The sequence below is a fragment of the Dromiciops gliroides genome, chromosome 3 (genome assembly GCF_019393635.1).
Source record: "Dromiciops gliroides isolate mDroGli1 chromosome 3, mDroGli1.pri, whole genome shotgun sequence".
Taxonomy (NCBI): domain Eukaryota; kingdom Metazoa; phylum Chordata; class Mammalia; order Microbiotheria; family Microbiotheriidae; genus Dromiciops; species Dromiciops gliroides.
In genome coordinates, this window is record NC_057863.1 from 598,826,405 (window position 1) to 598,842,087 (window position 15,683).

Genomic DNA, 15,683 nt, shown 5'->3' on the forward strand with positions numbered 1-15,683 from the left:
AGAACGACCTTTAAGCTGGAAATCTGGCTTCTAGGGGTGGAAGAAGGAATACCAGCACAGGGATTTTGTCTAATACATTTTCTCTTCTCTGACAGAGCAGAGACATTCATGAAATATTTATTGAAGAGGGAGCAGACTCAGAATCAGACACAGAAATCTAGTCCTTTGGCTCCCAGTCTAGAGATCTTTCCATGACATTCTACTCTGGGAGTTTTGGGTAGTCTCAGGGACATTGGCACAGGGCAGGGCTTGACACCCCATTCACAGATGCTTAGGGGCCAAGAAGCACCGTTAACAAGGAAAACTTGTCTGATCCACTGCCCTCCTCTACAGGAGGCACCTAGCTGTTTTCTTGGTGCCCTCTGGTGACCAGGAAGGGCCACGGCAGGTTCTTACTCATGACCAGAACTTGTCCACATTTTGCTTCAGTTCCAACAAGTATTTATAGGGCCCTTTTCCTTTAGTGGCTAATTTAATAGATTCCCAAACTCCACTGGGTAAGAAGGTCACATCCAAACTTTACAACTAGCAGCAACAGTAGCTTCAGCTAGTCAGCATACAGTAGAGCATGAAAGAGCCCCAAAAGCTATTGTCCCATGATGCCAGTGGCCTCTCTGCTCCATCAAAGCTTTTTTTTTTTTTGGGGGGGGGGGCGCAGGGCAATGAGGGTTAAGTGACATGCCCAGGGTCACATAGCTAGTGTCAAGTATCTGAGGCCGGATTTGAACTCAGGTTCTCCTGAATCCAGGGCCAATGCTTTATCCACTGCACCACCTAGCTGTCCCTCATCAAATCCTCTTGATTTCAGCAGCCTTTCTCCATATTCAAGGCCAGCTCTTCCATGATGTCCTCCCTGATTCTGCTCAACTATGTACATGCTTTAGTTCTTGACTCGACTTAAGGAACCATTTATCTTTGCATCCCCTGTAGTGCCAAGCATAGGACCCTATATACACACATGAGACATTTACTAAATAGTAGTTGAACAGACAAGGAATTCACTGTTGTTTTTAGAAATGGCCCTGCATTGGCAGTCAGGTGGTACAAGTGCTTGTCTTAGTTCTGCCAATAAGGAATTCTGTGTGACCTTGGAAAAGTGACATCACTTTAGTTTTTCCCATCCCTTAAATGAGACAATTAGATTAGCTGAAGGCTAGCATGCTGCTCTCAGCACTCTCTATGTCATGTGATCCCTTTCCATTTTCCAGGGAGAAGACCCACTCATGTTTCCAAGCCACTGGTAGGCAGGAAGAAAAACAGAAGTCATCCCTGAGATTTCACTCTGGATTTATGCTTACTTATGTCTAAGTTTATAAAAATAATGGTTACTGAAGCAGTTAGGTGGCACAGTGGATAGAGCACTGGCCCTGGAGTCAGGAGGACCTGAGTTCAAATCCAGTCTCAGACACGTATTAGCTCTGTGACCCTGGGCAAGTTAATTAACCCTGATCGCCTTGCAGGGGGGGAAAAAAAAAGGAAAAAACCACCAACCCAAACAAAAAACAACAAAAACAAAACAAAAAAGAAAAAATAATGATCACTATAAATCAGTAAATTCTGAGACATAGGTAAGAATCCCTTTACTCACCTGTAATACTCTCACCATCTAAAACCTGTGCATCCTTTAAGAGCCAGCTAAAATAACACTTCCTCTGAGACCATTTCAGCAGCACTGCTTCCCTGACCACGTACCACTTTGTTGGTACTTAATCAAATATTGCCTTTTTATACTTCTCATTTTTTATTAGTACTTGGGTCTCTATGGATGGAGGAAGTAACCTTGGGGAACACAAATTCTGGTAGGTCCTATCAAATTGGAATGTAGGCTGTCTTGCAGTCTGAGGACCAGCCTAGAGAAGTTTAGAAGAGCCCATTACAACAGGGTTATTAGTCACAAGGTGACAGATTTATATATATATATATATATATATTTTTTTACCACGGCAGCTCATTAAATAGAATGGAATGCCCATAATAATTAAATAAGTTATTCAACTTATGGTTCCATGCCCTCTATCCCAGACTGGAATCTTGAGCTCTGTGAGAAGGGTGGATCTTATGGTATTACTCCTCTTTGTATGACTAATATCATCAAAGGTACACATTGGGCTCTCTGGAAATGTTTGTTGATCTGTGTTTTAGCCTTGGTGAATAGCAAAGCTAATTCTTTTCCAAAGAGACCCAGGTAGGGTGGGCCTTCAAGAAGAAAATCCCCACTCTGAACAACAGAACATGGGACACTGACAAAGACTTAGAAAACATTCAGACTACAATGTACTGGCATGTTTTAATAGACTGTTTACGTGTTTCTGTATCTATTCTGAAGACATGTTTTTAGATCTGTTCCCTCAATTACAGCAAACAACTTATAAAAATCAATTTTTTTTTAAAAATGGAGTTAACATAATATCTTTATTTTAAGTGCCATTCATGCATATCAGTTCTGGCAGCAACAATCCTAATGACACTTGGAATATGTTCTACAGCACTAAACTGTTACAAAGAATCCGTGCCGTTCATCATAGAGGCAAAGTAGTAAACCGTGCAATAACAAAATGGTAGAAACATTAAAACACTGACTGTAGAACAGCAGTACAGATAAAAGGTTGTGATGCACAAAAAGCCAATGCATTTTCATCACATATATACAATATAGATATGTACACATCACCCTCTGAATGAACAATATCAAAATACTCTATTCCATTGGAAATAATCCCCAGGTTGATTCCCTCCCACCCTAGAAGGACATGAGAGACAAATATTTACAGAAAAGCACATTGACACATTGACATTCAAAAAACCGGGCCACAAATGCCAGTTGCACTGTTCTCCTGGACAGGCTGCCCCACTGTGAGTTTTGTGCATTTATTAATGTTTCTAAAAAGTGTATGGTCAATTTAAGCACAAGGCATAACTTCTGGATTTGTAATTATCAAACACAACAATCACCCAGAGCACATCTGGATAAAGATCCAGGTCCAGGCACAATGGGATGGTTTTCTATTAAAAAAACTAATCCATGTTTTTGAATCACAAGATGGCAGAAGGGGAGTTATAAGACAGTACTGAGACTTCACCTCAGGATCCATTCTTGCTAATTCTAAATTCACGTAAAAATATTGATAGTTGTGAATCAACAAATTATTACCAAATTGGAAATTAACCTCACACAATTTGCAAAATTTCAGTCAGTGGTTAGCTAGAGTACACGTTCCTAACTAAATCCCTCTGCATAAAATTGCATTCGAATACCTAAAATGTCATTAAAGTGCATATTGCTACTTAATAATCTAAACAGACTGGAAGCTGCTACTGACAGTGAAATGTTTAACCTGGCCTTGAACAAACTATCTAAGCTTATCTTCTATGGCCTATTACTATCAAATATTTTACCTTTGCACTTTCTAAGAAGGGACCTCTAGGTTTTCTGCCACTAGGGAAGAGCATCTAGGTAAATGGGTTACATTAAGATGCCCCCTCCTCTCCATCGATAGTCCAATGAGTAGTAGATAATGTTCCACTGTTTCTGCATTGAAAAGAACAAAGATGTGTGTATGTTTGTTTTTCTAGTTAAGAAATTCTGCTGCCCCACTACAGAATGATCATTCTTCTCAACTGCAATAGTTGGGGGTGGGGTGGAACTCAGTCGTGACCAGATCTTTTACAGAATGGTCAGTAGGCAGGCATTCATTCATTCCTTGACTAGATGGAACCTATGGGTATTCCATTGTGAAGAGAGAAATTTTGGCAAATTTCCTTCCCTCCTCACTGAAGATCCTAAATGTTTCAATTTTCTAAATTTGTTTCCTCTAGTTTTATTATAAGACTAAGAAAATAAGCACGCTTGCATTAACTATGAAACAAAACAAAAACCTGAAAAGGGCCAATTTCAAGGAATTGTCTAAGTCTGTTAACTTCAAATTTGTCAGACATGAGTGGAAATCTATGATTTTCCCATTAGTTTCAGAGTGATTCTAAGAGAAACTGACAGAGGTTAACTTCTTCAGTTCTCCAAATGAACTCTTGAATTGAATACTGTAGGATCTTTCTCTAGCTACCAAGTCTCATGCACCCAAAGCAAAGCAATGGTGACTACTCCCAGAACATCCAGAATGAGTTAACTATACAGAAGACAACTGAGGTTCTTTTGGTTCATCCACAATTACTCAGCACTGTAACCATGCTTTACTTTAAATTTTCTAGTTCTCCATAATGAGCCCAACTGGAGCCAAACTTTCACCAAAGGTAGTAGTAATAAATATTAAAATAAAACTTTATAATAATAAATACATTAGGAAGTGAAAGTATAAGCATCGATTGCTTAAAGCACCAGGCTGTGCTCAATTTCTACCTGGTCAAATGAATTTTATAGTCATTACAGAGGATTTTAAAAATGAACATAAAGGCCACTGACAACATATGCTAAGAGAATGACAAAATTTTAAAAACTTAAATGACTTTGGTCTATTTTTTCTTCAGCTACTCTTGAAAAACTTGCCACTTTGGGCTTGTATGTCAAACTGTGGACTCTGAATTCCTTTGCTTGCTAGGCAGAAGTCAAATGCACATGTACTATTTGGCCTATAGAATGGTGAAGGGGGGACTAAAGGAAACTGGGCTTAGAAAAGTTAATTTCTTATTAATTACCTACACAAAAGAATCTTACAGAAAAGAGCCTAATCAGGTAGAAAAACTCACAGTAACTTTTCTTAAGACATTATAACCCAATTAGGAAAAAGTTTAATTTTCTTACTTTTGTACATATATTTACACATATGTATCTATAAACTGCTTGCAGCAAAAGAGGCTCTGTCTAGAAATCAGTCTGGCACTTGTGGTCAACATCAAACCAACACAAGCTAAAAGCTGTCCAAATCACGTGACAGTAATGAGCTACGGCAGCTGGCAGGGAGACGGACATGGAGTACTTGTTTGGGTCAAATAAAAGCCATAAGTTATCCTGCTAAATATTTTTGATTGTCTTCAAAGTAAATTTAGATAGCATCTTTATAGTGATTATAATCTTCACCTTGTCATTAGTGAATTCAGGTTCACTTTTTTTTTTAAACTGTATGGAAAACAAGGTCAGAGTTACTATGCCCTCAAAGTCCTACACAATGGAATCCCAATCAAAGTCATCCTGAATGTCATCTGGAGGCAGAGGGCGGCGCATCTGGAAGGCTGAAGAAGGCATCATATGCTGCTGGCTCATTGCTCCATGATGTCCTATTAAAAAAAGGGAAAAGTTAGGCCATTTTCCCACAGCGATCAGGAATAATGCAATAAACACGTCACTCTATTTTCAGATGGCACATGGCATCGGTTGGTGAGCTGAAGAAGAGAGGTACAGGAGAGACTTGGGCAAACGAGTCTGATAAGTGAGCAGGTCAGGGTTTTTCTAGGTTACCAGAAAAGGAGATATATGTACAGATAAAGTCAGTGGCGTCCCCTAGGAAACCTGACACCTTACCCAAAAGGCCATTACTCCCTTCTAAAGTGAGCTAGTGGGGTATAGTAGAATGAGCACTGAATAGAGAGTCAGACTCTGAAATTCTGTGGTTAGAATCTTCCACCTGCTCCTTAAGGTTCGTATGGCCTTGAGAAAAGTTACTTAAAATCTCTCTGGGCTTCCGCTTTCTGATCACTTTCTAAAAAGTCTCCTCCAATTCTAAATCCTATGATTCTGTGAATCCTTCCCACTACCCCTCCTGGTACAAAAGACCATATTAGCTATTAACTAGGGCCATGTGTGTTGTTCTGTTAAGAGGTTATTAATTTGCCAGAACTTGTTGCTTAGAGAGAATCATGTAACTATCTAATAATAAGCTCCCTTTACGGAAGCTATCTTTTGTCTTTTACGTAACTGGCTAGTTGCCTATCCTGCGGATGATATTCTGAACTTTTAAAATTCCATGATATAAATAAGCATTGGGGAGGAAGTACCTCCCCAACTACTTGCACCTCTATGGTTCAAATTGTATAATTAGGATCACAGAATTTCAAGATGTAGAAGATACCTTAGGAGAACCTGCTCCAACTTGTCGCTAGGCAAGAACAAGCCCCTACACGTATCTACAGCAACTGGTCATGCGGCCTCTGCATGAAGATCCCTGGAGATAATAATACTCTCTACCTCAAACACAGCCCATTCCACTTTTGAATAACCCAGTGTCAAAGTTTCTTCCTCATATCAAGCTGAAACCTGTGTCTCTGAAACTTCCCTCTGGAGCCAAGCAAAACAGGACTCAATGATGCAATGATGCAAACTTGAAACTCTGAGAGTCCTTTATCTACCCCCTGGGTTTCCTAAGGGTGTGGACCCATGACAAGCTATAAGAAGCTTTGGTAACAGGCTTTGGATAGATTATGTGCATCAGACCTATGTATACCACCCACTCCCAAAGAGGTAAGCTAAAGTGAATTACCTGTAATTGTTGATCCTGGAGTGCTAAGTGATTGTGGGATGTGAGGATAACCAGGGGGAGGCATCACTGAAGGAGGGAGGTTTTGCCTGGAATCTATGTACAAGTTTCCTATGGATAATAAGGAGCAAATATAGGAAAGCATATATGTAAATGTAAAGTTTAAAAACAGCACTAAAATATCAGAATGACTTTAGTCAGCATATATCAGCATAGATCAATACTAACTATAGTTTCCTTCAAATCAATCAAATAATTAAGCATTTATTAGGAGCACTTATTACAGGCACTATGTTTAGTCCCTAGGAACATAAAGTCTTTGCCCCCAAGGAGCTTATATTCTATTTGGAAAGACACATGTAGATAAATAAAATATACAAAATAAAACTTCACTAGCAGCGAATCAGATTAGAAAGACTTCCTAGAGAACTAGCCCTTACCTGAGTCATAAAAGAAAGTAGAACTTCTGAGAAGGAGAGGTGAGGGCATGTAAATGTAAGTATGGGGGACAGCCAGTGACAAGGCACAAACAAGGTTGGGATGGCTGGACTGTTGAGTGTGTGAAAGGAAGTCATGTGTAATAAGGCTGGTAAGGTAAATGTGGGGTCGGTCAACAAAGAGCTTTGAAGATCAAAGAGAAAGTTTACTTTTGATCCTTGAGCTGATGAGGGGCTATGGGGTTTATTAGTAGGTATGACATGGTCAAACCTGTGCTTTAGGAAAAATCAATTTGGCAGATGTGTGAAATAAGAAAAAATTTTCAGCTGAATTAGGAAGCTATTGCAATAGCCCAAGTAGAAGGTGACAAGGACCTGAACTAGGGTGGTAGCCATGGCTATTCCAATGAAACAGGACATACGCATGAGAAGTTATGGAAAAAGAATGATGGGGGTGGGGGTGGGAAGGACAGACTGATTTGGGAACCATTTGCACAGAAACAGTAACTGAATCTATAAGAGGGCCTAGAACAGTCTTGGGGTACATTCATAATTAGGGAGCATGGCATGGACGATGACCCAACAAACAAGACTGAAAAAAGTAGTCAGATAAGTAGGACAGCCAAGAGAAAAGGCAGTGTTAGAAATACCCAGAGAAGAAGTGTCCATAAAGAAAGGATAGGTTGGGGGCAGCTAAGTGGCACAGTAGATAAAGCACTGGACCTGAGTTCAAATCCAGCCTCAGACAGTTGACACTAGCTGTGTGATCCTGGGCAAGTCACTTAACCCTCATTGCCCCTCAAAACAAAAAGTACAGGCAACAGTTTCAATGGCTGCTGATAGGTCAGAAAGGAGGACTGAGAATAAGCTGTTTAGATGTAGTAATGAAGTCATCACTGGTAACCTTGGAGAGAGCGTATTTATCTGAATAATGAGGCTGGAAGCCAGACTGTGAAAGGCTAAGGGGAGAAGAAGACATAGAGATAAGAATGGTCATCTTTTTCCTAGGAGTTTGGCTGAGAAAGGAAGCAGAGACACAGAATGATGATATGAGGGGAAAGTAGGGTCTACTTTGTTGTTTTTTAAAAAGCATGGGAATAACTTGAGTGTTCTGCTAGCCAGTAGGGATGAAACCAGTAGATGGGGAGAGACAAGATTAGAAAGAGGAGGGAGATAAGTATCAGGGCTGACTTATCAGAACATAAGAGGGGATGGCAATGAGAGTAAAGGCAGAGTCATTGGTCTTGTTGAGAAAGGACACTTCATCAAAAAATAAAAGGAGAAAAGAAAATGATGTCAAGAGGTCATGAGATGCAAAAAAGAGAGAAGAGAGCAGGAAAGCTTGAAAAAAAAACACAAAAATCTTTTAAAAGAGGCAGAATAGGCTGGTATCATCAGTGGAAGGAAGACCAAGTTACAAGTTGGAAGAACTTGTTTTAAATCCTGCCTATGACCTCAGGAAAGTCAATACATCTTTCTTTACTTCAGTTTCCTTACCTATGAATGTGGCAGCAGAAACACCATTGACATAGATTATCAACGTTTTATAGGAGAGTTTCACTGATGTAAAAAACAGTTGCCATAATAAAGAAACCAGAAGGACAAAAAACACCTGAGTCAGCAAACATTTATGAAAAGCCACGCTACATAAATAGTTTTAACTACACAAAAGTCTGGTGTGCCACCTCAATCATATCTTCTACATTACTTCCTAGCTAGGTGACCTTGGGCTAGTCACATCGCCTCTTAGGGTTCTAGGCAACTCTCCCAGACTAGCTCCAGAGCAAATGCTGATCTGCACAGAACTCATTATTAGATATTTCTCCATATATTTCCTATTCTTTGGCATCAAGAATCTTGGTAGGATCCAAGAGGTAAAATGAGTAGAATCCAAAACAGAGAGAGCTTAGGTAAGACAGAGGACAAAACATTTAGGCACAGAAGGTAGAGGCACAGTGGATAATTGTAGATAACTTAAGAGTCAGGAAGACCAATGTTCAAATCCAACTATAGACACTTAATAGCTATGTGTCCCATGGCAAGTCACTTAACTTCTCTCAGCCTTAGTGTCCTTATCTGTAAAATATGCATAATAACAGCACCTCTCTCAAGATTATTGTAAGGATAAAGTGCTTTATAAAATGCTATTATCATCATTAGCTAAAAAAAGAAGGGAGATAAATCACCTTTAGAAATTAATACTAGAGGGCAGCTAGGTGGCTGCCTAAATAAAGCACTGGCCCTGGATTCAGGAGGACCTGAGTTCAAATTTGGCTTCAGACACTTGACACTTAATAGCTGTGTGACCCTGAGCAAGTCGCTTAACCCTCATTGCCCCTCACCCCCCCATAATAATACTACTACTAATACCTAACAATCATATAGTGTCTTAAGTTTTCCATCTAATAGTGATAAAGAAATCCCCAAATGCTTGAGCTGACAAATACCTTACAGATACTCTATTATAACCCCCTTATTTTATGGAGGAAGAAACTGAGGCAGGGCAAGATGAAGTGACTTATCCATGATACTAAGAAGCAGCAGGGCCAAGACTTGATCTCAAGTTTCCAGGCTCCTGTTCCATCCAGTGTTCTATTATCTTACACTGGAGCACAAGATTGAGGAGAACCTGCACAGGAAACTAATCAGAGTGATCTGGAGATGTGGCTGCACACACAGACTGACAGGGATGAAAGCAAGGGTGACTTGGCAGAACTTTGGGGAAGACCCAAAGATAATGAGGAGTAGATAGCCAAAGATGACCCAAATGGATTCATCAGGAAGGATAATGGTGAAAAAACAAAAATGACAATGCTATGACAGTCAAGGGAGCCCACACTTTAAGAACCTCATAAAAACGAACCATGGCACTCAGAGAAAGGAAGTCTAGATGAGGGGACCAACTTAACATATGGTCACACTTTTGCTGGACTAGTTTAAAAATACTTTCATGGTAGTTTCATAAATCTCTTCACCTGTTCTCTCCCCAGGAACTGTCAATCAACTTCTAATCCTCTCTTCCCTGTACCCATCCAACTTCTCCTATGCAATCCCAGTAGTTACCAAAGGGCTCCCATTCCCAATATCCCTTGAACCAAAGCATGGGCAGACAACTGACAGAGAAGGCAAACTTTTTTGCAAAATTGAAAGTTTCTTTAAGAAAAGTACAGACAGTATGCAAGACAGGATGAGGGAATGTGTTTCTCCTTCTTTTTAAAGATGAAGAAAACATTTTTAAAAAGCTGACCAGCAGGAAAGAGAACAAAATAGAAAGGAGGCTGGTGTTTATGCTTAGGTTAAATTAATTTTCATTTCTTCTTTTTTAAAAATCTGGGGGGCAAACTGCAAAACATTCAGTAGTAAGAAAATGTAAATAGTTTCAAGGAAAAGTATCATAGAATTAAAGAGCCAATAAAAGTTATGAGGTGGATTCTCAGTGAGGCACTGAATGGAATAAGAGCAATTTCTGGCCGACTCAGATTATACTAGAAGGCAATACTCATGAAAACTTTTTTTTTTTTAAGTGCGGCAATTGGGGTTAAGTGACTTGCCCAGGGTCACACAGCTAGTAAGTGTTAAGTGTCTGAGGTCGCATTTGAACTCAGTTACTCCTGACTCCAGGGCTGGTGCTCTATCCACTGCGCCACCTAGCTGCCCCTCATGAAAACTTTTTTGAGAAAGAGAAATGTTAAACTGGAGGTCCCTAGAAGAAAGAATAAGAAATGTGAAAGAAAATAAAATGGTGGTCAAAAACTCATTATAAAAGTTAGATTATTTTCAGTAGCTGGGACAAGTGAACAAGTTAGAAGTGACCACAGTGTTAGGGAATGCAAGAAATTAAGATTCAGAAATAAAGAACTTCTGAAAGTGAAGTAAAGTAAAGAATGTTCAAACTTCTACAATGTGGCAAATGGTGAAACACAAAGAGCATAAAAGAAAATGAGGCTATTAGGAAGAACTAAGTTTTAGGGGGAAAAAAGGGAAACAGATAACACTTGGATTTTGCTATTTAGGTTCAGAAAAAATATTTTAGTGTCAGAAGCAAAACAGTTTTAGTCTCTTAGTTTTTTAATGCCCCTCACTACCAAGCAAATGATTTTGTTATCATTTCCCCTCCCTATTTATACATCACAGATTCACGAACTTGTAGGTAAGAAGGGACCCTTGAAGTTCATTGAGTCCAGCCCCTCTCATTTTACAAATGAAGAGCCCAGGTTCGGAAAGGTTACTTGCATATCATAAAAGGTAGGGAAGTAATTGAGCTGGTATTCAAACAGGTCCTGTTCATCTAAGACATTAAAGCCAGCTTTCTTTCCACTGCACCATGTCAAAATATAAATGCTACTTTTATTCCAGGTTAATAATTCCATACAAATTAAAGTGAAGATGAAAGACTAATGAACATCGATGTATAGTGAAGTCAGCAGAGCTGAGAGGACATTGTGCGTAGTGACAGCAGTATTGTTCAATGAGCAATTGTGAATGACTTAACTACTCTCAGCAGGGCAATGATCCAAGACAATCCCAAGGAACTAATGAGGAAACTTACTATCCACCCCTATAGAAAGAACTGATAAAAAGAACACTTGTGGATTGTACATATATAACCTGATTGCAATCTTGTGGAGGGGGGAGGAAAGGGAGGGAGGGAGAAAAATTTGGAACTCTAAATCTTATGAAAACGAATGTTGAAAACTACCCTTATATGTAAATGGAAAATAAAATAAATGTTTGTTGCTAAAAAACAAAAAACAAAAAAACAAATTAAAGTGAAGAGAATTTCACAATTTTAGGTTGATACTGAAATATAAAAAATAACTCCAGTGTATCACACCCTCTTGGTAGACAAAAGGCAATTATAAAAGTCTTTTTATAGAAAGATTTATAATAAACTTATCAACATTACAAAGAACTACAAGCAAGAATAACTAAGATGAAGACATATTTTGTATTTCATGATTTGAACAGAGGGCCTAAATGATTCATAATCTGAACATCAGTTACTAGACACTAAATTTTCAATTTAAAATGAAGAGGAAAAATAAAAACAAGGAAATTACTACATAGAAACTCTATACCTGTTCCAATGTGTTGGGAAGGTTTTGTTGGGTGCATGGCATTGTGACAAACACTTTGCTGAACATTACTCTGTGAATGGATAAGACCAGTTTGGGTAAAGAACTGATTAAGAGAAGAACAAAGATCTGCAAATTGGACCTGATCTAAAGACCAGTTCTTGAGATCAGCCTGTCTCATACTCTCCATCAAACCTGTGGGGGAAAAATTAAAAGAAATATTTAACACAGCCTTGCAGACAATTGGGAGTGGGGAATGGGGAAGGGAGGAGAGAAATCTAGCAAACAGCTAAAAGCTTTCTTAGCCCAGAAATTTTCTACTGGCCTTTGTAGGGCAGGAGCAGTAGGTTCTTGAAGAAATTCTGGGGCCGAAAGTATACTATTTGTACTATTCCTCAGATTTTTAAAAGTTTGTCCTTGATCCACCCGATTTAAGTTCTGGCCTAATTCGTTTCAGGCTGTGAGCCTATACCAAATTTTACATGGCCGCTGCAAAGTGTCAGTTTTCAAGCACAGAAGAAATGTTACATGCTATAGGATGTGTATTTCTACTAGCTGAAGAAAATGAAATACACCAAAAATGGCGGGACAACATGTCTTTGGTTATACGTCAAAATATAGTCACAACTAACCTTGGAACTGTGAAAGATCCACATCTGACCAATTAACACTGCTAGCGATCCGACAGCTTTCTTTCAGCATATCTAGTGTTGCATACCAATCAGTAGAAACACCTGAAAAAGCAATTCATAATTCTGTAAATCTTAGATGAAATGTTTAAAATTCAGAACTGGCAAAGACACAGATGTAATACTGCTATGTACAGTCAATGGTTTCAGAAGCCCTGGGGTCTTATTGATGTTCAAGTATAGTCACCTTCTTACATTATTCAACCAGCATCTCTTAAGTTAAGGTCCCAATTTGTGCATCTTGGGATTGCCTTCAAACCCTTTCTTTTTAAGGTAATTTCCTATAAGTAAATTCTTGGTTTTCAGAGTCCTTTTAAATCCAAATTACTAGTTACTTCTCATAGCAGCCTGATTATAAATAGGACAGGTAAGGCTGAAGGAGGCTGTGTTACCAGAGGTAAAATAAAGACTCCTAAATTCTTAAAAGTTCATTATCTTTCAGTATTTGTTCAACAAACATTTTAATGCCAGCTATGTACAAAGAACCATGGGAAATACAAGATGAATAAAGTACAGTTTTTGCCCATAGAAGCTGAGAATTTCGAAACTTCTTGGCCATACTTGTTTGCTGATGTATTCTGATTTTCCTGGTCACCACAGGGCCTGACTGAACATAGCAGTGGGTATAATCTATAAATATTGCTATAAAATTCTATTGTCACTGTAACGATTGGAATGATGCCACCTGCTGGAGACTGACTGTAGAAAAGCTCCGCCATGAGGTGAAGGTCTTTGAGGGCAAGACCATGTGTCTTTTCTATGGCGTCAGGAAGTGACGTTTGCTTGTGGGAGGAAGAAGGGGGAGCCTGGAGCTCTGACTCAGGCTCTTTCATGTGGACTCTGGCGGAGAGTGGAGCTAGGAATGCTCCCTCCCTTTGATAGATGAATGTAGGCCTTTCTCTCTTTCTTTACCAAATTCTTATTCTCCTTAATAAATGCTTAAAAGCCTAACTCTTGCTAAAGCTTATAATTTATTGGCAACCACTCATTAGATATTTTAGACAGACTAGCTAGAATTTTAGCCCTTAACATCACTCATTCCTTTTACGTTCTATTTTATTTCTAACAAATATTGGGCAAAAAGAGGATGTATTTAAATTTCAGCATCAAAGATTAAAGTTAAATGGCAGAAAAAAGTTACTGACTGAAATATATTTCCCTAGAAGATTGTAAATTACTTTTACTAAACCAAGGGTTCTTAACCTGGGGTCCATGAATTTGTTTTTTAAATGTTTTAGCTGTATTTACCATTAACTCTGATAACAGTGACTCTGGCCTCTCGTTGTTTGCAGCACTAAACACCGTTCATTTTCACTGGAAGTCACCCACTGCCTGGACTACTATGACTCCTCTTCATCCTGTCCTCTGGCTTCCTTCAAGTCTTAGTCAAAATTCCACCTTCCCCAAGAAACCTTTAGAAGTCTCCCTTAATGCTTGTGCCTCCCTCTGAGATGATCTTCAATAGATCCTGTAAATAAACTTGTTTGTATATAGTTGTTACAGGGTTTCTTAGGAACAGAAACCCTTTTGCCTTTCTTTTATCCCTGCCATGCCTTAGTGTAGGTGCCTGACATGTATCGAGTGCTTAATAAATGCCTATTGAGCTGGCTATATTTCCAATATTAGATATTTTATTTTATGCATTTAAAAACATTATTCTAGGTGCAGCTACGTGGTGTAGTGGATAGAGCACCAGCCCTGGAGTCAGGAGGACCTGAGTTCAAAGCTGGCCTCAGACACTTGACACTTACTACCTGTGTGACCCTGGGCAAGTCACTTAACCCCAACTGCCTCACCAAAACCCCCCAAAAAACCATTATTCTGAAAAGAGGACCTATAGGCATCACCAAACTGCCAAAGAGTCCAGGACACAACAATGGTTAAGAATCCCTACTCTATGTCTGAGGCCGGATTTGAGCTCGGGTGCTCCTGATTCCAGGGCCGGTGCTCTGTCCACTGCACCACCTAGCTGCCCCTGGAAACACATTTAAAAAAAAATTTTTTTCCCTCTTTGACAATTCCTCCATCTGAAGTTTTGGGGGTTTTTTTGACTGTTTTCTCTCACAACCTAGCTAATGTGGGAATGTTTTCCATGACTACTCATGTGTAACTTATTTTGAAATGCTTGAGTTCTAGTGGGGGGGGGAATGGAGGAGGAAGAGAAGTTGGAACACAAATGTTTTTTTAAAAATTGATGTTAAAATTTGTTTTCACATATATTTTGGAAAATAAAATTCTATTCAATAAAAAAAAAAGAATCCCTACTCTAGACATTTATGGGTGCCTCTGGAATATTCTAAGAAAAGGACAGGACAGGAACTCTAACCCAACCATACCTTTTTATAAAACCTAACCAAGTAATTAGAATGGATAAAAGAATCAATTTTAAAGATTTAAATAATTTAAAATCATACTATTTTATATGTATATATCATAGATATAATACTATATAATATACATGTAATATATTTCTATTTTACATATGTATTTTACATTTATATATTTTAATAATTTTATCAATTCATTTTAAATGATTTTTCTCATGTGAATATTTTTGGTTTTGTTTTAAGGCTTAAAAATTAATTACAAGAAGTTAGTTTTAAGAGATGTTAAAACTCAAAAGTTTTAAAACAGTGACATAATAGGAAAAGTGTGGACTTCAAGTTCGAGCCCCACCTCTACCACTAAGTAGGTCTGAGGCTCTTGTTAAGTCCCTTCCCCTCTCTGGACTTCTGGATCCTCATCTGTCAAATGAGGGAGGTGGACTTGATGATCTCTAAGGTCCCCACTATGTCTAAACATTCTGAGATTCAGTGAAAAATCTCATCATGAAATACGTATCATAATTTCCAGCCACTTAATACTGGAGACAATATAACCTATAGGTATCAAAATTAAGACACTTAGCAACAGGTCACTTAGATTTATGCACATTTGAGAGCTATTTTCTTGTCAGTAATCTTTAGGTTATGATACCTTATCACTAAAAGTCTTACTTAAAGGTAAGGTGATCTAACAATGATCCCAATAAAATACAAACAATTTAAAAATCCACAG

The 15,683-nt window shown here is 38.6% G+C and overlaps 1 protein-coding gene across 4 annotated transcripts in view; it reads right to left on the reverse strand.

Annotated features, from left to right (window-relative positions):
- Window positions 1-2,283: 2,283 nt before the first annotated feature.
- FOXJ3 (forkhead box J3) overlaps window positions 2,284-15,683 on the reverse strand; it is a 145,953-nt gene continuing 132,553 nt past the window's right edge. For 3 of the 4 annotated variants that reach the window (XM_043996004.1, XM_043996002.1, XM_043996003.1), the window contains 4 exons: window positions 12,570-12,671; window positions 11,941-12,132; window positions 6,429-6,536; window positions 2,284-5,229 (listed from right to left, as the gene is read on the reverse strand). In XM_043996004.1, coding sequence (XP_043851939.1) covers window positions 5,114-5,229; window positions 6,429-6,536; window positions 11,941-12,132; window positions 12,570-12,671 — 518 coding nt within the window. In that variant the 3' untranslated portion in view covers window positions 2,284-5,113. The remainder of the gene's footprint in view (window positions 5,230-6,428; window positions 6,537-11,940; window positions 12,133-12,569; window positions 12,672-15,683) is intronic. The other variant, XM_043996005.1, reaches the window with a different exon arrangement.